Source organism: Liolophura sinensis, chromosome 6 (assembly GCF_032854445.1).
Source record: "Liolophura sinensis isolate JHLJ2023 chromosome 6, CUHK_Ljap_v2, whole genome shotgun sequence".
Taxonomy (NCBI): domain Eukaryota; kingdom Metazoa; phylum Mollusca; class Polyplacophora; order Chitonida; family Chitonidae; genus Liolophura; species Liolophura sinensis.
Window position 1 is genome coordinate 1,579,565 of NC_088300.1, and position 24,615 is coordinate 1,604,179.

General features: G+C 40.4%; 1 protein-coding gene across 1 annotated transcript in view; it reads right to left on the bottom strand.

Moving 5' to 3' along the window:
- Positions 1-10,098: 10,098 nt before the first annotated feature.
- Positions 10,099-24,615, bottom strand: part of LOC135469379 (sodium/potassium/calcium exchanger 4-like) — a 40,833-nt gene continuing 26,316 nt past the window's right edge. The window contains exons 10-17 of the mRNA XM_064748010.1: positions 23,361-23,464; positions 22,514-22,572; positions 22,188-22,278; positions 19,323-19,401; positions 18,674-18,788; positions 17,272-17,384; positions 15,761-15,826; positions 10,099-11,524 (exon numbers count right to left, since the gene is read on the bottom strand). Coding sequence (XP_064604080.1) covers positions 11,378-11,524; positions 15,761-15,826; positions 17,272-17,384; positions 18,674-18,788; positions 19,323-19,401; positions 22,188-22,278; positions 22,514-22,572; positions 23,361-23,464 — 774 coding nt within the window. The 3' untranslated portion in view covers positions 10,099-11,377. The remainder of the gene's footprint in view (positions 11,525-15,760; positions 15,827-17,271; positions 17,385-18,673; positions 18,789-19,322; positions 19,402-22,187; positions 22,279-22,513; positions 22,573-23,360; positions 23,465-24,615) is intronic.

Genomic DNA, 24,615 nt, shown 5'->3' on the forward strand with positions numbered 1-24,615 from the left:
AGACCGTGTATAGAGAAGTCAAATCGTCTGCATGAGGTAATAATGCGCACAGATCGTGTATAGAGAGGTCAAATCGTTTGAATAAGTTTATGATGCGCACAGACCGAGTATAGAGAGGTCAAAGACCAAGTATAGAGAGGTCAAATCGATTGGATACGGTAATAATGCGCACAGACAGAGTATGGGGAAGTCAAATCGTTTGGATTAGGTAATGATGTGCACAGACCGTGTATAGAGAGGCCAAATCGTTAGAACAAGGTAATGATGCGCACAGACCGAGTATAGGGAGGCCAAATCGTTTGGACAAGGTAATGATGCCCACAGACCTTGTATAGAGAAGTCAAGTCGTTTGGATGAGGTAATGACGCGCACAGACCGAGAATATAGAGGTCAAAGACCAAGTATAGGGAAGTCAAATCGATTGGATACAGTAATGATGCGCACAGACCAAAAATAGAGAGGTCAAATCGTGTGAATAAGGTAATGATGCGCACAGACCGAGTATAGAGAAGTCAAGTCGTTTGGATCAGGTAATGATGCGAACAGACCGTGTACAGAACGGTCAACGACCGAGTATAGAGAAGTCAAATCGTTTGGATGAGGTAATAATGCGCACAGACCGTGTATAGAGAGGTCAAATCGTTTGAATAAGGTAATGATGCGCACAGACCGAGTATAGAGAGGTCAAAGACCAAGTATAGAGAGGTCAAATCGATTGGATACGGTAATGATGCTCACAGACAGAGTATATGGAAGTCAAATCGTTTGGATAAAATAATGATGCGCACAGACCGAGTGTAGAGAGGCCAAATCGTTTGGATGAGGTAATGATGCGCACAGACAGAGTATAGAGAGGCCAAATCGTTTGGACAAGGTAATGATGCGCACAGACCGAGTATAGAGAGGTCAAGTCATTTTGATGAGGTAATTTTGCGCACAGACCGAGTACAGAGAGGTCAAATCGTTTGGATAAAGTAATGATGTGCACGGACCGAGAATAGAGAGGTCAAAGACCAAGTATGGAGAAGTCAAATCGATTGGATACAGTAATGATGCGCAGAGACCGAGAATAGAGAGTTCAAATCGTTTGGATAAGGTATTGATGCGCACAGACCGAATACAGAGAGGTCAAATCGTTTGGATAAGGCAATGATGCGCACAGACCGTGTACAGAAAGGTCAACGACCGAGTATAGAGAAGTCAAATCGTTTGGATAAGGTAATGATGCGCACAGACCATGTATAGAGAAGTCAAATCGTTTGGATAAGGTAATGATGCGCACAGACCGTGTATAGAGAAGTCAAATCGTCTGGATGAGGTAAAGATGCGCACAGACCGAGTATAGAGAGGTCAAAGACCAAGTATAGAGAGGTCAAATCAATTGGATACGGTAATGATGCGCACAGACCGAGTATAAGAAAGTCAAATTGTTTGGATAAGGTAATGATGTGCACAGACCGGGTATAGAGAGGCCAAATCGTTAGAACAAGGTAATGATGCGCACAGACCGAGTATAAGGAAGTCAAATCGTTTCGATAAGGTAATGATGCGCACAGACCGAGTAGGGGGAAGTCAAATCGTTTGGATAAGGTAATGATGCGCACAGACCGGGTATAGAGAATCCAAATCGTTTGGACAAGGTAATGATGCGCACAGACCGAGTATACAGAGGCCAAATTGTTTGGATAAGGTAATGATGCACACAGACCGAGTATAGAGAAGTCAAATCGTTTGGATAAGGTAATGATGCGCACAGACCGTGTACAGAACGGTCAAGGACCGAGTATAGAGAAGTCAAATCGCTTGGATAAGGTAATGATGCGCACAGACCGTGTATAGAGAAGTCAAATCGTCTGGATATGGTAATAATGCGCACAGATCGTGTATAGAGAGGTCAAATCGTTTGAATAAGGTAATGATGCGCACAGACCGAGTATAGAGAGGTCAAAGACAAAGTATAGAGAGGTCAAATCGATTGGATACGGTAATAATGCGCACAGACCGAGTATGGGGAAGTCAAATCGTTTGGATTAGGTAATGATGTGCACAGACCGTGTATAGAGAGGCCAAATCGTTAGGACAAAGTAATGATGCGCACAGACCGAGTATAGGGAGGCCAAATCGTTTGGACAAGGTAATGATGCGCACAGACCCAGAATATAGAGGTCAAAGACCAAGTATATGGAAGTCAAATCGATTGGATACAGTAATGATGCGCACAGACCGAGTATAGAGAGTTCAAATCGTTTGGATAAGGTAATAATGCGCACAGACCAAAAATAGAGAGGTCAAATCGTGTGAATAAGGTAATGATGCGCACAGACCGAGTATAGAGAGTCTAATCGTTTGGATCAGGTAATGATGCGCACAGACCGTGTACAGAACGGTCAACGACCGAGTATAGAGAAGTCAAATCGTTTGGATGAGGTAATAATGCGCACAGACCGTGTATAGAGAGGACAAATCGTTTGAATAAGGTAATGATGCGCACAGACCGAGTATAGAGAGGTCAAAGACCAAGTATAGAGAGGTCAAATCGATTGGATACGGTAATGATGCGCACAGACAGAGTATGGGGAAATCAAATCGTTTGGATAAAATAATGATGCGCACAGACCGAGTATAGAGAGGCCAAATCGTTTGGACAAGGTAATGATGCCCACAGACCTTGTATAGAGAGGCCAAATCGTTTGGATAAGGTAATGATGGGCACAGACCGAGTATAGAGAGGCCAAATCGTTGGACAAGGTAATGATGCGCACAGACCGAGTATAGAGAGGCCAAATCGTTTGGATAAGGTAATGAAGCGCACAGACAGAGTATAGAGAGGCCAAATCGTTTGGACAAGGTAATGATGGGCACAGACCGAGTATAGAGAGGTCAAGGCATTTTGATGAGGTAATTTTGCGCACAGACCGAGTACAGAGAGGTCAAATCGTTTGGATAAAGTAATGATGCGCACAGACCGAGAATAGAGAGGTCAAAGACCAAGTATGGAGAAGTTAAATCGATTGGATACAGTAATGATGTGCACAGACCGAGTATAGAGAAGTCAAATCGTTTGGATAAGGTAATGACGCGCACAGACCGAGAATATAGAGGTCAAAGACCAAGTATAGGGAAGTCAAATCGATTGGATACAGTAATGATGTGCACAGACCGTGTATAGAGAAGTCAAATCGTTTTGATAAGGTAATGATGCGCACAGACCGAATACAGAGAGGTCAAATCGTTTGGATAAGGTAATGATGCGCACAGACCGTGTACAGAACGGTCAACGACCGAATATAGAGAAGTCAAATCGTTTGGATAAGGTAATGATGCGCACAGACCATGTATAGAGAAGTCAAATCGTTTGGATAAGGTAATGATGCGCACAGACGGTGTATAGAGAGGCCAAATCGTTTGGATAAGGTAATGATTCGCACAGACCAAGTATAGAGACGTCCTAGACCGAGTATAGAGAAGTCAAATCGTTTGGATAAGGTAATGATGAGCACAGACCGAGTATAGAGAGGTCAAATCGTTTGGATAAGGTAATGATGCGCCCAGACCGAGTATAGAGAGGTCAAATCGTTTTGGATAAGGTAATGATGTGCACAGACCGAGAATAGAGAGGTCAAAGACAAAGTATAGAGAGGTTAAATCGATTGGATACGGTAATGATGTGCACAGACCGAGTATGGGGAAGTCAGATCGTTTGGATAAAGTAATGATGCGCAGAGACCGAGAATAGAGAGTTCAAATCGTTTGGATAAGGTATTGATGCGCAAAGACCGAGTATAGAGAAGTCAAATCGTTTGGATAAGGTAATTATGCGCACTGACCGAGTATAGAGACTTCAAAGACCGAGTATAGAGAAGTCAAATCGTTTGGATCAGGTAATGATGCGCACAGACCATGTATAGAGAAGTCAAATCGTTTGGATACAGTAATGATGCGCACAGACCGAGTATAGTGAGGCCAAATCCTTTGGATAAGGTAATAATACGCACAGACCGAGTATAGAGAGGTCAAATCGTTTGGATAAGGTAATGATGAGCACAGACCGAGTATAGAGAAGTCAGATCGTTTGGATAAGGTAATGATGCGGACACCACCAAGAATAGAGAGGTTAAATCGTTTGGATCAGGTAATGATGTGCACAGACCGAGTATAGAGAAGTCAAATCGTTTGGATCAGGTAATGATGCGCACAGACCGTGTTTAAAGAAGTCAAATCGTTTGGATGAGGTAGTGAAGCGCACAGACGGTGTATAGAGAAGTCAAATCGTTTGGATAAGGTGATGATACGCACAGACCGAGTATAGAGAGGTCAGATCGTTTGGATAAGGTAATGATGCCCGCAAACCTTTTTTGTAGGACTATATGTTTTGTGTGTGTAAGCCTAATCCACAAACCTTTTTTGTAGGACTATATGTTTTGTGTGTGTAAGCCTAATCTAGACTGCTATAAGATAAGCATAGGTATACAGGAGAATAGTATACTATAAATAAAGCCCTAATATGTAATACATTTTTAAGATGATTTAAAACACCTAGGTTTCTGTCTATTTTAATATACATTTACATTAATGTGTGTTTTCCAATTAAAAAAACTCATTAATATAAATTCCAACAAATTAGAATGAGGTCACTCTTTCAATATCAACAGAATTTACATATAATTTTAGTTGATCTAGGTCCGCATCGCCGAGAATAGGTCCGCATCGCCGAGATGCAAACATGTATCATCAGCGAACAGAATTATATTTACAACAGGAGAAATTAGAGTTAGGTCATTAATGTATATTAAAAAAAACATAGGTCCCATAACTGACCCTTGGGGAACTCCACATCGGACTGGCATAACGTATGAAAAAATATTTTGAAATGAGGTACACTGTGTACGGCTAGATAGGTAACACTTACACTATTTATAAGATGCAGCTCTAAATCCATAATAATGCAGTTTATTTAACAGTATGTGGTGATTCACAATATCGAATGGCAGTTTATGTAACAGTATGTTGTGATTCACAGTATCGAATGGCTGTTTATGTAACAGTATGTCGTGATTCACAGTATCGAATGGCTGTTTGTGTAACAGTATGTTGTCATTCACAGTATCGAAAGGCTGTTTATGTAACAGTATGTCGTGATTCACAGTATCGAATGCCTTGGTTAAGTTTAAAAAGGTTAAGATGTTAACTTTCTTTTCGTCTTTCGCATTGATAATTTTATCTTGTAGTGCCAATATTGCTTGTAGCTACTGAATGATTGCCACGAAAACTAAACTGATTTGCCGAAATTATGTTATTGTTTTCAGTGAAAGACACCATCCACATCGCCATAATTTTCTCAAAAACTTTGCTCAAACAAGGTAAGACTGAAACAGAGATAGAAGGATGGTTTCAGTTTTGACACATATTTGTGTATGGTCAATGTTGTAGACTTCTATCCACAAATAAGGTCTTCGGAAAAGTACTCACATATTATAACAATTGGCCACGGTATGTGATTATTTATTTCATTGTTTCATTATTTTACGCATTTTTGACACGTATAATTGCGGTCAGTTCTATGGATGGCGGAAACTAGAGTGGCTGAGGAGAAACGCCGACCTTCAGTAAATTACGAATCAATTTACCCACACGTCATCCACAAATATGTAAACCATGTGAACACTGGTAAAAGACAAGTGGTCTTCAGCGAGCTTTAGACAACACAAATACCTACAGTTTGTACCTTACCGTCACTAACACCACACAAATACCTACAGTATGTAGCTTACTGTCACCATGACCACACAAATACCTACAGTTTGTAGCTTACTGTCACCAAGACTCCACAAATACCTACAATTTGTAGCTTACCGTCACTAAGACCATACAAATACCTACAGTTTGTAGCTTACTGTCACCATGACCATACAAATACCTACAGTATGTAGCTTACTGTCACCATGACCACACAAATACCTACAGTTTGTAGCTTACTGTCACCAAGACTCCACAAATACCTACAATTTGTAGCTTACCGTCACTAAGACCATACAAATACCTACAGTTTGTAGCTTACTGTCACCATGACCATACAAATACCTACAGTTTGTAGCTTACTGTCACCATGACCATACAAATACCTACAGTTTGTAGCTTACTGTCACCATGACCATACAAATACCTACAGTTTGTAGCTTACTGTCACCATGACCATACAAATACCTACAGTTTGTAGCTTACTGTCACCATGATCACACAAATACCTACAGTTTGTAGCTTACTGTCACCATGACCATACAAATACCTACAGTTTGTAGCTTACTGTCACCATGATCACACAAATACCTACAGTTTGTAGCTTACTGTCACCAACTCAACAAATACCTACAGTTTGTAGCTTACTGTCACCATGACCACACAAATACATACAGTTTGTAGCTTACCGTCACCAAGACTCCACAGTAGGAGCTGAAGAATCCACAAGTGGCCAAGGAGTGTAGGTATAATTGCTGGTGACCATAGGAATGGCGTGTGGAATGGATCATGTATTTCACTTCGTGCTATTGGAGTAAATGAAGAAGTTTAGGGCGTATGATTACAGTAAGAACTTATTAAGATGCAAAAAAAAATACCTGAAAAACATTCATCGTTAACGAAGACAGATGGAATTTTTCGGGAAGATTTTGTCAGTTGGGACTAGGTCCACTGCGCATGCGAATCAGTCACGATTTGATCAGTATCGTCCAAATATATTGAAGCAAAGTACAACAAGCTGTATATGAATGATTGTACGCTATAGGTTTTGAGCACAGATGTGTATGGTATTTGAAGAGCTGGTTTACTATACAGATCAAGTGATGCGTTAGGGTTACTTTATAATACTCGTTGCTATACTGGCTAATTTCACTTCTATTCACTACTAGGCGAATTTGCATTCTGAAGGCAACACGCTTCACACAAGCTTCACAATGTAAGGTTGGGCTACAGTGACTGTGATCTTTGGCGTGTCAGGTCAGGATATAGCCTGGTATATGTACAGGAACTCATTCTTATCCCGCTTGCCAATACCATTTAGCGTGTATCCAGTGTTTACTTTCGGTTTTTATATTTACAATGCTACCGTGTACCTACCGTGGTGAATGGAGATTGCACATGTATGCTAGGCCTAATAAATGTGGGTGAGGTCATTTCTAGCGGATTGGATTTAAGAAAGATAGGCCTACACTGAGAGCTGTTTTCACGTAGAATGCATTTATTTTCAAAACTCACTATAGTAATACTAAGAGTGCTACTGTAGGGGAAAACTTTGGTCAAGTTACTGGCGAACTTTTCCACGCGTGACTTTGGGACTTCGCATGCCGTATTTGTAGAAGACAAGCTGGTCTTCAACAAATGCAAGGCTATATGACCGGCCTCTACTTGCATCGCCGATACCTTTTTGTCACCAAGGCCTCTGTCATTGTCAGGAGAGAGCACGCACCTTGTGTGCCTGTTGGTTAGAATAACTGACTGTTGAATTGAAGGGAGACTACTCTTACTGACTCAGCAATCAGGTAACTACGCAGTTAACATCTACCACAGATTCATATTAACCTGCGAAGAGCCTCGTGACACATGCATGTAAATATCCCCCGAAACACCCTCAAGATCTGCACATCTCTCTCAGACGAGAAGCCGAGTGAGCCTACAGAAACAGTACCCAAATTATAACTCTATACACCAACAGATATACGGTTCTTTGAAGATATCTTCATTTCTTTGATTTGTTTAACGCAATATTGAAGAATTTTTTACTTACACGTTGTCGGTCAGTTTTGATAGAGGAGGGTACCGGAGTGCCTGGCGACTTGCACGCCATAATGATGGAAGACATGTGGTTTCAAACTTAAGTTTAAATGAGCGCATTGATTTTCCTGACTATTTATATAGTAAGTTTGTGTTGAGTGTTAAGTTTTATCCAAAACAGACAAAATTCTGATATATTTTAACTATTTCTATTTATTTCTTTTAGCGAATCGCCTATATTCATCTCTCTGTAAAATCGTAATTTCCTTTCGTTAGTGACACGTAACAACACAAGCTCTACACATCCATATGTTGAATATTTTATCTGTGGCAAATAAATTTAAGTTAGAACACTTTCTCTAATTCATAATGTTAAAGTCCATAAGCTCGGTTTCGAGGGGGGGGTGACGTCGGGTGACGTCAAAGTTATTCAAAAGCCGGTGGCACACAGGGGTATTGGACGGAGTTCGACATGTTTTGGCGATGATCTGATCACGTGACCCACTTGTATTCTAGAAGGGAGGGCCATCAACGCAGGAGTCAGGTAACGTGACCAGTGCCCACAAAGTTCACAGATGTCAATAACGTTTCACGTTCGTGGGAGACGCATTATGCTTCATGGCTACTATATCACAGCTTACTACATGTCCTGTGCTCCAAACACCTGTCTCGTTACTTTCTCGATTTGATACTGACTCGCTGCCACAGCTCAGGACTAGGTTTTCGCTGCACTGGTAGCTGTATTCGTATCTTTATTCTAACCAGATCGCATTGCTCACGTGCCAGTGCATACCAATGTCTCGGTAGGCGCTAAACAGTGTAGAGGACGCTTTATTTTGCCCATAATTTCTTTTGTGAGCGGCCGCCATCTTTGTTCTTGTTTCAAATGTGGCACCAATACGAGAGGAGCGATTCGAATACGTCCAGGGTGTATTACCCCTAGGTCACACTGATACTGACATAGTGCATTTAAGGATCAAAATCTTGTGTATGGTATCATGTTGATCTTAGTTTGGGAATATACTTAGTCAGGTTATTGTCTACATGTTAAGATGGATTATTAAATAGACCTATCTGTTCACTAGTATAAGTATAGTATTAACGAGGAATTAACGAGGATTAACATTTTTATTACAACTATTAATATGTTGTGTTGACATACTTCCATATATAAGGCTGCATGGCGCTTATACTTTATGCTTGAATATTTACTGATAGTCCTGTATACATCATGTCAGCATGTGGTGTTAAATCCGACTCTTTCAATGTATATATAGTACAAAGTCAGTGTGATATATGTACTATTCTAGGGGGTTTGGGATGATGATATTGCAACAATATCCTATAATAATGATGTATTAATAAATGACGGTAAAAAGCGACGCCTGATGGATTTGAACCCATGGATCTATTGCTGAGAATGTATTTTGGCGTTAGAGCCTGTCTACTCTTTGCCAACAAGTGTCTGGAAGCACGGTCGCAAAAAAGTTGATGCTGAACTGTTGGTGTAGTTTCGTGTCTGCTCCAAAACAACACTGAGTGGTCGGCACCATTCTCTATGGTTATACATGTATTTTATTGCGATACAAGCTAGGTGCTGAGCTACCTGAGCACGCACTGCTGCCTCCCAAAGTGGCCTTTGACAGTGCCAAGGGAATCATCAAGGAGAGGTTTACAGTTCCAGTCCTCTATTTATGATACACTAAGGAAGACTTTGTGAAGCAGAGCTGTGTTATGAGTTTTCCAAATCGTATACTTTCTCCAGGCTTCCATAAACTCCCCTATTTTGTCAGAACTCTGTCGTAATACACAGCGCCAAACAAAACATATATCCTTTGTACAATGCCAGGCTTTCTTTATACAGATCATCTGCGCGCACATACAGTGTAACCGGCCTAATGCGGCACGCACATACGTAAGATAAGTTTACTTATGTCCAGTTTCATTTCTAGGATAAATTACACATGCATTGGGACTATTGCCTGGTAATTTCTCGGGCCGTTTTTGTTTAAAAGGCGTAGTAAATGCAATTTATCGTTTAGACAGATGTGAAATGTCAGGATTTTTGCCGGAGATAAAGGTGGATGTTATCAGATTTTGTATAACAGGCCGGACATACTGACATTTCACCACTATCAAATTTCACAAATGTATTATTGAAACAAAACTGTCGATGTAAACAACAAACAGATAGAAGGACCTGTTTCACCAGCTTTCGTTTCTGACTGATATAACATTTATCGTATAAGAAACCTCACCGCATTTTACCGTGAATAAACCCCAAATAAATCCTGAATAATCAAAGACAAAAACAGCACCGTTGTAGTGGCAAAGCCACGGGATTTACTAACGTTTCAACAACAACAACAATAACATTTTTCACATTTTTTTTTGTTTTTTTTTCAGCACAGAGATCTGCTAATGCAGCAAAGAATTTAATTCGCTAAAACCTACGTTTATCGATCGCTCTGACTATATGTATACGAGGAGAAGGCATCTAGCTCTAGGAAAGTTTAAAACCAAAAATATATAGTTGGTCAATATATGATGAGCAGAATTGCTTTTAGAATTGTTGGTTAGGACAAGCAAAACCATGACGTTTACAGACTGGAAAAGTGACCACGTCAACATCAAGCGTGTTTTCTGTCCATGTAAACAAGTAAACCCTTATGACCAGTATCTGATAAAGGAAGAAATAAGCAAGTTGGGAAGGGAGATAATCCTCCATTTTTGAGACAGTCTTCATCATTCACACCATTCCAACGTGTTCATTCGTGTACCAAATATGCCAAATGTGGTTAGACAGCAATGTTCGTCAAATGTTTTTATTATTATTATTATTCTTTTGATGTTTCTCAATTTAGGCAAGACACACACAGAAGGATAAAAGTTCGGGCGCTTGGAATATAGTGTTTCTGGTAACGAGAGTAACCACTAACCAACAAACAAAACACTGATATATATCTTAATCTCGATTATTTGAGACTCCATGGCTTAGTTGTAACAGTTGTAAATATATTTGTGGGCTATAACTGTAATAAATTCTTTAGAAAATTAAATTAAAGACCATGACGTTTGATGAATACGAAGACCGGTAAGTTGCTGTTCCAGGTTTGAACTGTGCACCGTCACACTGGATATGTAGTGAACTTGTACATACGTGTTGTCACCGCTTATCGACGATTCGGCGGGTATCTGCGGATTGGCAAAATTAACAAAATCTCCACTCATTGGCACAAATTATGGCTTGTTTGATTAATCCCAGTTCCATGTCGGGTTCACGAACGCGATATCTCCATGTGACACTTGACAATGCATCAAGAGGCAACATATAAAAATGCGCATTTGTCTTCGTCTCTTCATCCCGTATCCCACAGTTAACGTCAGATGGGCGGGATAGCAGCAGCTGCCTGAGTGCAGAACCCTTCCACACAGTAACCTCACGTGGCTATAATGTCTTCCACACGGTCTGATGACTGACCAGTACTTCAATTTGAAAATCTAGTTGATTTCAATCACAGTCTCGCTAATCTAACATATCAAAGGCTTCCAATGAAATCGTCTTAGCGAAGACCAAACTCTGTCGCATTCATCTTCATTGCACTCTTCATCATTCCTTGCACATGGGCGGGTTGACATATCCGAAGACGTTACATTCAATCATGACAGAGAATACCAGGTAGACGCCATAGACGATCATACACACAATTCCAACACATCTGTTCAGGATCCAGCCCGAGCAGTGGATGGCTGCAAGCTGAAAACACAAAAGAATAACAACATAAATATATTTTCCTGTTTGCTTTTTATTAGTGTTCTGTTGAATACGTATTCCATCTCTATTTGAATTACACACGTCATGCCAACCGTTGGCAGGGAAACGCCACATCCTAGAAAAAACTGCCCTAAGTTAGCTAACTTTTTAGACATTTAGTCTTTACAATTATTTTTGCACTTCTTGATGATTAATTATACGGCAAATTAAGTAATACACATAACGTTATGTACCGTATCGCCATTTATGGTCCTGTATTCTAATAGGGGGAGGGGGCATTTCACGCCTTACATAATCCGAGACTATTCAGTATTGTGCATTGGTCATCCCTGCCTTAGCCATGACGTTTTGTGACATAACCCGAGATTATTCTGTGTGGTGTATTGGTCATCATTGCCTTACCGATGACAATTTGTGACATAACCCGAGACTATTCTGTGTGGTGTATTGGTCATCCCTGCCATAGCCATGACGTTTTGTGACATAACCCGAGATTATTCTGTGTAGTGTATTGGTCATCATTGCCTTAGCGATGACGATTTGTGACATAACCCGGGACTATTCTGAGTGGTTCACTGGTCATCCCTGCCTTAGCGATGACGATTTGTGACATAACCCGGGACTATTCTGAGTGGTTCACTGGTCATCCCTGCCTTAGCGATGACGTTTTGTGACATAACCCGGGACTATCCTGTGTGGTTCACTGGTCATCCCTGCCTTAGCGATGACGTTTTGTGACATAACCCGAGGTTATTCTGTGTGGTTCACTGGTCATCCCTGCCTTAGCGATGACGATTTGTGACATAACCCGGGACTATTCTGAGTGGTTCACTGGTCATCCCTGCCTTAGCGATGACGTTTTGTGACATAACCCGGGACTATTCTGTGTGGTTCACTGGTCATCCCTGCCTTAGCGATGACGTTTTGTGACATAACCCGAGATTATTGTGTGGTTCACTGGTCATCCCTGCCTTAGCGATGACGTTTTGTGACATAACCCGAGATTATTCTGTGTGGTTCACTGGTCATCCCTGCCTTAGCGATGACGTTTTGTGACATAATCTGAGATTATTCTGTGTAGTGTATTGGTCATCATTGCCTTAGCAAAGATGTTTTGGGGGCAAACCAGCAATGTATGACTTATCCATGCTAGGAGAATAATGGTCATCTCAGCCTGGAAGCCTTAGCGCATAAAAAGATACACCCTTAGCCAACCACGTGTTTACTTTGAACACCATATCTCTTTTATCACCATGTTTCATGACGTTTCCTGTCCGCTATACACCCCTGCGTCTCCCCCGGGTAGAGATCGATTCGTTCTGTGTGACTCCACCTTGATGAACGGTTATATTACGTATATGTACCAGCCTGTATGGTCATATGCGCGGTATGGACGTCTTTGCTAAGTGTTTGCAGGCGAGCGCCTCCCTGGTGTTGCTTGATATATTGCTTAACATTAACACGCCAAAAGAAAGAAATACTGCACACACTTAGTCTTAGAAATAGTGGAAACCGTATCCATCACAAAGGAATTGAGTAAACCACATGTAGTCGCTGGTGTCAAGCCACAAGTGGTCACTGGTGTCAGCCACATGTGGTCGCTGGCGTCAAGCCACATGTGGTCGCTGGTGTCAAGCCACATGTGGTCACTGGTGTCAGCCACATGTGGTCGCTCGTGTCAGCCACATGTGGTCGCTGGTGTCAGCCACATGTGGTCGCTGGTGTCAAGCCACATGTGGCCACTGGTGTCAGCCACATGTGGTCGCTGGTGTCAAGCCACATGTGGTCGTTGGTGTCAAGCCACATGTGGTCACTGGTGTCAGCCACATATGGTCGCTGGTGTCAAGCCACATGTGGTCACTGGTGTCAAGCCACATTTGGTCGCTGGTGTCAGCCACATGTGGTTGCTGGTGTCAGCCACCAGACAGTGTATATGCCCCTGGCTTCTCCTGACAAAATGACTTGATATGTACCGTGAGGCTTACCTTGATATTGACAGTGAGGAAGAGTTGGATGACTGAGCAGATCTCTACCGTGAGACTTCTATAAAATGAGACATACCGTGATATTGACAGTGAGGAAGAGTAGGATGACGGAGGAGATCTATACCGTGAGACTTACCGTGCCATTGACAGTGAGGAAGAGAGGGATGACGTAGCAGATCTATATCGTGAGACTTTTATACCGTGAGACTTACCGGGATATTGACAGTGAGGAAGGGTAGAATGACAAAGCAGATCTATATTGTCAGACTTCCATACCGTGAGACTTACCGTGTTATTGACAGTGAGGAAGAGTAGGATGACGGAGGAGATCTATACCTAGAGACTTACCGGGATATTAACAGTGAGGAAGATTAGGATAACGTAGCAGATCTATACCGTGAGACTTCTATACCATGAGACTTACCGTGATATTGACAGTGAGAAAGAGTAGGATAGTAGGATGCCAGAGCAGATCTATACCGCGAGACTTCTATACCTTGAGATTTACAGCGAGACACCGTGATATTGACAGTGGGAAAGAGTAGGATGGGAAAGTGGGAAAGGAGAGCGGATCTATACCGCGAGACTTCTACACCGTGAGACGTACCGTGATATTGAAAGTGAGGAAGAGTAGGATGACGGAGCAGATCTATACCGTGAGACTTACCGTGATATTGACAGAGAGAAAGAGTAATATGACGGAGCAGATCTATTCCGTGAGACTTACCGTGATATTGACAGTGAGGAGGCGTAGGGAGACTGAGCAGATCTATACCGTGAGATTTACCGTGATATTGACAGTGAGGAAGAGTTGGATGACGGAGAAGATCGATACTGCGAGACTGCTATACCGTGATGCTTACCGTAATGAAAAGTTGGATAACTGAACAGATCTAAGATCTATACCGTGATACTTCTATACCGTGAGACTTGCCGTAACAATGGCATTGGGAAATAGTATGATAATAAAGTAGAATTATACTGTGAGACTTACCGTGACCATGTTGTTGGGGAAGAGTATGATGATTGAGTACAACTATACCGTTACCTTGATATTCATAGTGAGGAAGAGTAGGATGATGGCGTATATCTATACCGTGAGACTTCTATACCGTGATAATAATGATGAGGACAAGAAGGAAGACGGAGAAAATCTATACTGTTAGACTCACCGTGATAATAACGGTGAGGAAGAGTAGGATGATGTAGATCCATACCGTGAAACCTATGTTAATATTGACAGTGAGGAAGAGTTGGATGAAGTAGTAGATATATAGCGTGAGACTTGTCGTGATATTGACATTGAGAAAGAGTAGGATATTGGAGTAGATCCATGCCGTTAGACTTATGTTAATATTGATAGTGAAGAGGTAGATCTATACTTTGATTTATTTGTTTATTTGATTCATGTTTTACTCCATACTCTAGAATATGTCACGTATATTATGGTGGGTGGAAACCGGGCAGAGCCTGGGGAAACCCACGACCATCCGCAGGTTGCTGGCAGACCTTCCCACGTACGGCCGGAGATCTATACTTTGAGACTTCTATACCGTGAGGCTTACCGTGATAATGAGGGTGAGGATGATAAGGAAGACGGAGTAAATCTATACTGTGAGATTTACCTTGACCATGATGGTGAGGAAGAGTAGCACGACGGCGTAAATCTATACTGTGAGACTTACCGTGATAATGAAGGTCAGGAAGAGTAGGATGACGGAGTAAATCTACACTGTGAGACTTTTATACTGTGATAATGACGGTGAGGAAGAGTGGGATGATGGAGTAGATTTATACTGTGAGACTTATGTTGATATTGGTAGTGAGGAAGAGTAGGATGACGGAGTAAATCTGTACCGTGAGACTTACCGTGATGATGACGGTGAGAAAGAGTCGGGTGATGGAGTAGATTTATACTGTGAGACTTATGTTGATATTGGTGGTGAGGAAGAGTAGGATGACGGAGTAAATCTGTACCGTGAGACTTACCGTGATGATGACGGTGAGAAAGAGTCGGGTGATGGAGTAGATTTATACTGTGAAACTTATGTTGATATTGGTGGTGAGGAAGAGTAGGATGACGGAGTAAATCTGTACCGTGAGACTTACCGTGATAATGAAGGGGAGGAAGAGTAGGATGACGGAGTAAATCTACACTGTGAGACTTTTATACTGTGATAATGACGGTGAGGAAGAGTGGGGTGATGGAGTAGATTTATACTGTGAGACTTACCGTGATGATGACGGTGAGAAACAGTAGGATGATGGAGTAGAACATACCGTTGCTGTTGATTTGCACCTGTGAATGTCGGAAAAGTATACTCATTCAGTAAAACACATGTATACATTCCTATCAGCTCAATTCTGACAAGAAAGAGCTACAATAGTTGCAACTAGCTTAAAGGGTCCTGAAATCAATGGGAAGCATATTGTCAAAACACATGGCGAAGCCCCAAACGCCTAATGTTTAATCGCTTGATGCCCTTAAACTGGAATATCAAAATATCTCATAAGCCTTTGCCTATTTGTGCCGTGTTATTCTCGCAAATGAGACAATTTCAGATTCCGAAAAGCTTTTCACAATTATCTACCTTTTTTCAAACTATCAATGTACTTATGGGTCAGATAAAGATAGATTCTGCTGTTAAAGCCAATGGCCCACACGGATATCGTTTTTGAAACATCCATATGTATATCCATATGTCCTGCTTACTGGCAGGAAAGTAAAATATATATGAAATCGATACATAAAGGTTTCTTAAGTAACTTAAGGTAGATAGGTGACCGACCAGGGTAAAATGTCCATTTTAGTGAACAACGCTAACTTGCGCAACACTTGGGCAATGCACAAATTAAACATCTGTTCTTTTCTTTTCATTGATGACATAAGTTACTGACATAAATGTCTCTCAAACTGTTGTACATAACATAAGAAAATGAACTTCGTATTTAAGGGAATTGTACATACTTGTCCTGTTGTATTTTATGCTGTTTCTGAAAGTGCGTGCATATGGTCAGGCTACTTAATTAATAAATGTGTACTTAATGGTGCACATGGTGATCATGATTTGCACACAGTTGAACTTTGAGTATACGGCATATTTATCATAAAACAGTTTTAAGTCATCAATTTATTTAAAAAGTCCTTTGATTTTTTTATCTACTTAGTCCAAGAATTACCCGAGACCATGCAATCTGAGAAATGTGTCAGGGCGAACGTGAGGATGATGGCGACATGTTAACTGTCAGCCTGATGTGTCTTCTGCTTACTGTTATCCCTTGACAATTGTATAATGATACAAATATATGCAAATCTAATCTAACATGATAAACTAATAGAGTCGTAATAGCCAAATAACTAAGTTAAATAGTTATTGCTACGAAAATAGGGAAGTCGCAAAAACTCACCATATCGTTTGAATACCAAATAGGAAATGTAATATTTAAACGTTTTAAACAACATCATACTGGTCATGGAATAGACTTATTTATTAATAACTGAGCTACTTCACGGTCAAAGACGTTCATTTCAAACCCAGTAGAGTAAAATCGTCTGTGAAAGAATAGCTACAGACAGGTGCTTTTTTTATCGTTGACTATTTTTACATCACAAGGTATCGTTTTTCATGAACAGAATATTTTTTTCATGTATGAAAACAAATGTAGTAAAACACAACCATTACTGGAAATTACTGGAGATTACGCGTTGCCTTCTAGTCATTGAATTTATGAATAATAGATTACCGTTGTGCCAGCGTTGAAGATTCCTGTTTTCAGAAACCATGGTAATGAAAGTCCAAGGAGAATGTCAAAAACGTTACTGCCAATTGAGTTGGACACAGCCATATCGCCCATACCTGCAACCAGGTCAAATATCACCAACATTCAACATAACTGCAATTCAACATTACCATTAAATGACATTGATGTATTTACTGCTCACACTTATCTATCGGCCTACCGACAAATTCTCAACAGAGTTGATGAGTTGTAACTTTCCTGCTAGACTGAATTTCCCAAATGTTTTCGGGAGAACTGGAACCTGCACGCGTTTGGTGCTATGACATAATGCTGAATATATATTCTGAGTTGAAGTTGACAAATTAACTACACAAATAGTCACGAAAATCAATGCGTCCGTGTAAACTATGCTGAGGCCCCGGGCGCTAAGTTAATAGTGTGAGCCCGGTGATCACAACAGCCGGTGCAGTGGCTTGTGTGCCATGCACGACTTCACATATATAGTCCATTTCTTTTAGAGAGTCGCCTATATTTAGATGTCGGTAAAATCAGTCATATTCGCTACCAAAAAAGCCTTCAGCCAGTGACAAGAAACAAACACGCTCTACTTACTGATACTTTGAATGTTCATGTTATTACAAAGGAAGAATACCTTGCGGTTAGAATACCTTTTCTAATTCCTAATGTTAAACTCCATAATAAGCTTAGTTTCGACACCAAGAACTCATTGCCCAGGTTGACGTCATTATTATTCAAAAGCAAGTTGCATGCTGGACAATGGGCATGGAGAGTAATTTGCTTTACAATGGCTGCACCAACAAGCGGTTAGAACAAACTCCATGAAATAACACAGCCTATACTACTGTCTCTGAGAATAACTAGATTGCTTTAATTCCCTAATATCCACCTCTAAAACTATACTGCCGTGAGACCATATACTGCAAGATAAAGTAAATTCCATTTATTAAGGTTATTTTATATTAAAACGTGCGATTTCAAATATGACAGAGTCAGAAACAGGGTTTACAGTAGAAACGACAGCAGTTTAGGTAACTGGTGTCACCCTCCTCCAAAACATGTTGAACTCAGCTCAGTACTCAGCATGCCACTGGTTTTTGAATAATTATGACGTCACCCGAGGCAATGGGTTCTTGCCGTCGAAACTGAGCTTATGGACTTTAACATTATGAATTAGAACAAGTGTTCTAGCTGCATTTTCCTAGCAAGAATATGAACTTCAAACTTATCCATATGAACAGCTTGTGTTGTTAGGAATCACTGGCTGAAGGCAATTTTGATAGCGAGTATGACTGATTTTACAGACAGCTGAATATAGGCGACTCTCTAAAAGAAATAGACAACAATAAAAGCCGATTGTGTTTAGAGAATACACGATGTAGCTGACCTTGCTTCGCCACGAACACACTGGCCATGGCGTCAGGTATGCTGGTACCGGCAGCCAGGAAGGTTATACCCATCACGCTGTCGGCGATGTTGAACGTGTACCCAATTAGAGTGACCTAGGAGAGGAAGGCAGGCGATAGAAATGGCAGGAGAAAAATGAATGGTTTATTCATATATTTTGTTAATGATTGATGCGACACTTGAAGTGTCTGGTGGAAACTAGAAATATGGGCAGCTTTATCTAGAGAGTAGCGCTTTCTATTACTAGTCAGCGAATCTAAAATACATGATTTATTGACTTACTTATTCACTTATTAATTTATTTACTTACTTATTTATTTATTTATTTAGTATTCTTTGATTAGGACGGAACACAACTTCCCTTCCACGAAGGCGACCAGCGTTATGCCAGAGCCAGGGTAAAACCCACGACCTTCTGTAGGTTGCTGGCAGACCCTCTCTTGTACGACCATAAAAACCACCATGAGCTAGATCAAAACTAGTTAAAAGTGATAGTTGGTTTATAAAATTCGTTATACTGGGACACTGTTAGGAGCTTGTCGAAATATGAGTAAAGACTAGCTGGAGTGCTGCGCAATCTCCTGATAAAATAGCTACATCGCCTTGAAACTGTGTAACAAAAGGCTTACCATCCAAACCATAACGTAAGAGAAAACAGCTATCCAGAATATGGACATGAAGAAGGTAACCATGAACCATCTTTCCCACCTGAAACCACAGACAAACATTCAGCAGTCATGGACCTGGACAAGCGTATTCCGCGAAAGTTCCCGGTTAAAAGTGGAGAAAACGTAAAAGTTACATAAAGCTCAGATGAAAGAAAACGAAAATTTAGTTGTGGTCTTCAATTCTTTTTTCTTTTCGGTTTTTCTTTAAAGGGAAAAAGACACTTAAAAATAACTTTTGTATGGTGGGTAGTTGGGGCACGTTCTGGTATATAGCCTTTGTGTAATTATGTCATAAATGAGGATTCAACAAATATCTAATAAATATATTTGCACTTGAATTTGGTCTTTTCATCTAGCAAATGTGTTCAGCCTGGATTTTGATCAAATTTATATTTTAATAAATTCATAAATATGATCATTATGCAGACTAAACACACGTGTCTGGATATAAATAACAAATTTACATTAAAATGAATGTATCTGACGAGCATAACATCCTTATTTAGAACATTATTATGCAACGACAATAAATACCAAAAGGTGATCACAAATAACCACTATACAAAAATGTTTTCAAAAACTTTTTTTTCCTGAAAAAAAATCGAAAAAAGTATTAAAAACCCTACTTGCAAATAAGTTTTGACGCTTTTTCATCTCATTTTGTCATCATTTCTATGCTTTCTTCTCTTTTGAGAATACTCAGTACATGTCCTCAGATAAAAATATTCCTGTACATTTTCCAGATAAAAATATTCCTGTACATGTTCCCAGATAAACATATTCCTGTACATGTTCCCAGATAAACATATTCCGTACATTTTCCAAGATCGACATATTCCTGTACATGTTCCCAGATAAACATATTCCCGTAAATGTTCTCAGATAAACACATTCCTGTACATTTTCCCAGATAAACATTTTCCTGTACATGTTCCCAGATAAACATATTCCTGTACATGTATTTAGATAGACATAGTCCTGTACATGTACTCAGATAAACATATTCCGTACATGTTCCCAGATAAACATATTCCGTACATGTTCCCAGATAAACATATTCTTGTACATGTTCCCAGATAAACATATTCTTGTACATGTACTCAGACAAAAATACTCCGTTATATTTTCCCAGATAAACATATTCCGTACATTTTCCCAGATAAACATATTCCGTACATTTTCCCAGATAAACATATTCCCGTACATGTTCTCAGATAAACATATTCCTGTACATGTATTTAGATAGACATAGTCCTGTACATGTTCCCAGATAAACATATTCCTGTACATGTTCCCAGATAAACATATTCCTGTACATGTTCCCAGATAAACATATTCCTGTACATGTACTCAGACAAAAATACTCAGTTATATTTTCCCAGATAAACATATTCCGTACATTTTCCCAGAAAACATATTCCGTACATGTACTCAGATAAACATATTTTTGTACATGTACTCAGACAAAAATACTCCGTTATATTTTCCCAGATAAACATATTCCGTACATTTTCCGAGATTAACATATTCCTGTACATGTTCCAAGATAAACATATTCCGTACATGTTCCCAGATAAACATATTCCTGTACATGTTCCAAGATAAACATATTCCGTACATGTTCCCAGATAAACATATTCCGTACATGTTCCCAGATAAACATATTCCGTACATTTTCCCAGATAAACATATTCCCGTACATGTTCTCAGATAAACATATTCCTGTACATGTATTTAGATAGACATAGTCCTGTACATGTTCCCAGATAAACATATTCCTGTACATGTTCCCAGATAAACATATTCCTGTACATGTACTCAGATAAGCATATTCCTGTACATGTACTCAGACAAAAATACTCCGTTATATTTTCCCAGATAAACATATTCCGTACATTTTCCCAGATAAACATATTCCTGTACATATTCCAAGATAAACATATTCCGTACATGTTCCCAGATAAACATATTCCTGTACATGTTCCAAGATAAACATATTCCGTACATGTTCCCAGATAAACATATTCCGTACATGTTCCCAGATAAACATATTCCTGTACATGTTCCCAGATAAACATATTCTTGTACATGTACTCAGACAAAAATACTCCGTTATATTTTCCCAGAAAAACATATTCCGTACATTTTCCCAGATAAACATATTCCTGTACATGTTCCAAGATAAACATTTTCCTGTACATGTTCCCAGATAAACATATTCCTGTACATGTACTCAGATAAACATATTCCTGTACATTTTTCAGATAAACATATTCCTGTACATGTTCCAAGATAAACATTTTCCTGTACATGTTCCCAGATAACATATTCCTGTACATGTACTCAGATAAACATAATCCTGTACATGTTCTCAGATAAACACATTCCTGTACAATTTCCAAGATAAACATATTCCCGTACATTTTCCAAGATAAACATATTCCGTACATGTTCCCAGATAAACATATTCCCTGTACATGTACTCAGATAAACATATCCGTACATGTTCTCAGATTAACATATTCATACATGTTCCTAGATAAACATGCTCCGTGTATTTATATGCTCAGATAATCATTGCAGTGTATGCCCCAGAGAAACTTATTTCGCACTTTATACCGATGAGTATATCGCAGAAATCTCGTCAAATAAACATTTTCTATACATGTCATCGGGTAAATATTTTCAGGTTTTGACTTAAGACAACACATCGTTATATTACTACTTTCCATGCCTGCATTTCTGTATTTTAGCGTGGAGTATCAATCACACTTAAATACGTGTTGCAAAGTACTGAAAACATGTGACGGAACAGGTTTTACTTACTTTTTCTTCCTACAGTCCGGAACGGTCACATACATCAGCCCTCTTAACGGATACGTCAGTGCCCACTTAGCGAAACCTAAGTAACTTTCTCCTGGAAGTAACATGTGCGAAACAAATAAAAATGTATATTTAGTTGACCCTGCACATGTGACTGGCGAAAAGCCACCGGTAAGGCAATCCAATCAAAGGACAGGAATCTGAATGTTTAGCTCAAGCCAACAAGTACAATAAATAATGAAAAACAGGACAAATTAGTGTTAGTTATGACAAATCGCATAATCTGCCTCGTCTTGTCAAAACAGCTGGCGTGTCTATAATTCACTTACTAGGGTTGGGTATATGTATCCAGGCGTCGTAGTTTTCTCCTTCGTAAGTCATTGAAAACCTAAAAAGGTAGAAACATTCAAACATATGTTGATTATTTGCTACGATTATGGCACGAAAGCACGCAGTTAAAAAAACTGCACACAAGAGACAAATTTAAGAACAGAGAAATATTATTTGATTGGTGTTTTACGCCGTACTCAAGAATATTTCACTTATACGACGGCGGCCAACATTATGGTGAGAGGAAACTTGGCAAAACCTGAGGAACCCACGATCATCCGCAGGATAGTGCCAGACCTTCCCATTTACGGGCCGGAGAGAAAGCCAGTATGAGCTTGACTTGAACTCAGAGCGACCGCATTGGTGAGAGGCTCCTGGTTCATTACGCTGCGCTAGAGCGTAACAGAGAAATAACTGACGCGCCTAAATAACATGTTGAAATAGTATGGAACGGACGGGAACCTCCGTACCCCGTAGCCGAGTGGGTAGCACACATGCGCGCAATGGCCCAGGAGCCTCCCGCGAGTTCGGTCGTTGTGAGTTCAAGTCCAGCTCATGCTGGCTTCCTCTTCGGCCGTACGTGGAAGGTCTGGCAGCAACCTGTGGATGATCGTGGGTTCCTGAGGGTTTTGCCACACCATAATGTTGGCCGCCGTCGTATAAGTGAAATATTCTTGGGTACTGTGTAAAACATCAATCAAAAAAATAAATATGCAACTGATGGGTTTCCGATGCATTCTGTTGTAGTTCCGTTATTGGTAAGACAATCTAAAGTGTGCAAGTACTCTTCCAACCAGCTTGGTACATTCAGAGGTTGTAAGGAAGTCTGATAACTCCGAGACTCACCAGTTTCGAACGGACTTGGTGTAGGAGACAGTGCTGGCTCTCTGTCCAGCCGCTTTGAACTGTTGCCGCCTCATCTGGGCCTGTTCCTTCAGCAGCAACCGCCGCTGAAAACAGTACAGAATACGTATGTCACTTAGATAGATTTCAGACATAATATAAAGGACAGGTATAGATAAGTGTAATCAGACATTTTTTCACATATTGACACAATAGTAACAGGCATTTAAATCTTACGTATTTGTCCTGCATAAGGTATCGAAGCCCGATGCAGCCGCTGGCGTTTCTTACTTCTGACCTTTCTAATATAAGGTCGAAAACGCGAAAACACGAGTGAATGAATGAGTGTACGACTTACTTAAGCTGCCCCACCCGAGCCATTCTACAGACACAGGTCAACCAGCCGTTGAATTATCCCTTTCATGCTGAACGCCAAGCGAGGAAGGTACAAATCTCTCTTTTAAGGTCTTAGGTGTGACCCGACCCAGGACTGACCCTGGATCTACCTGCCTTAAACCGTACGCTCTACAAAGTGAGCCATCGGAGCCGGTTTCGCCAAAATACGAAATTGTGAAGGTAGAAAACGTGAACCCGTGAAGGGCGAAAAAATAACACTCGAAGTAAAAACTCGAAAGTACGAAGTGAAAACCGAAAAGTGCGAAGTGACGCCAACTTCTCGCATTTTACCGTCTTACTCAGGTATGTGACAAACTGTGTCGCTAACACGTACAGTTGCGTCAGAGAGTGGTGAAGCGAACAGCCGGAAGTCAAGTATTTTACCAGCCAGGACCTGCATCGAGTGATTGTCCAGAGTTCCGCGCACGCAAACTAATCGCAATGATCAGTCGTTTGTCTCTGACCAGCAATCTAGTTCATACTGAGTTTATCAAAAGTGGGTTACAACATGGACAAGGGCAAAACTCATTTTAATGCAAAAATAGCGTTAAACAAAGCTATTTCTGGACAGCCTGATGATGCCATCCCTGATCGGACAGAAATGAAAAAGCGCGGGAAATCGTATTCTAAGCGTGACCTCTGTTCTCTTTTACTCCGTTACGAGTTTGTACACAAACCCTCACCACAAAGGCAGGAATGCAGAATACAGACTATACACGTTTGACCCGAATAAATTTAGACAGGAAAGTTTCCCCATCCTGTGCAATGTGCCCTTACGGACAGAGGTTTTATGCGGAAAACTTGACTTTGGACGGGCGCATGGATATGCAGTGGAATCACTAAGTCATCGGACATTTTCTAA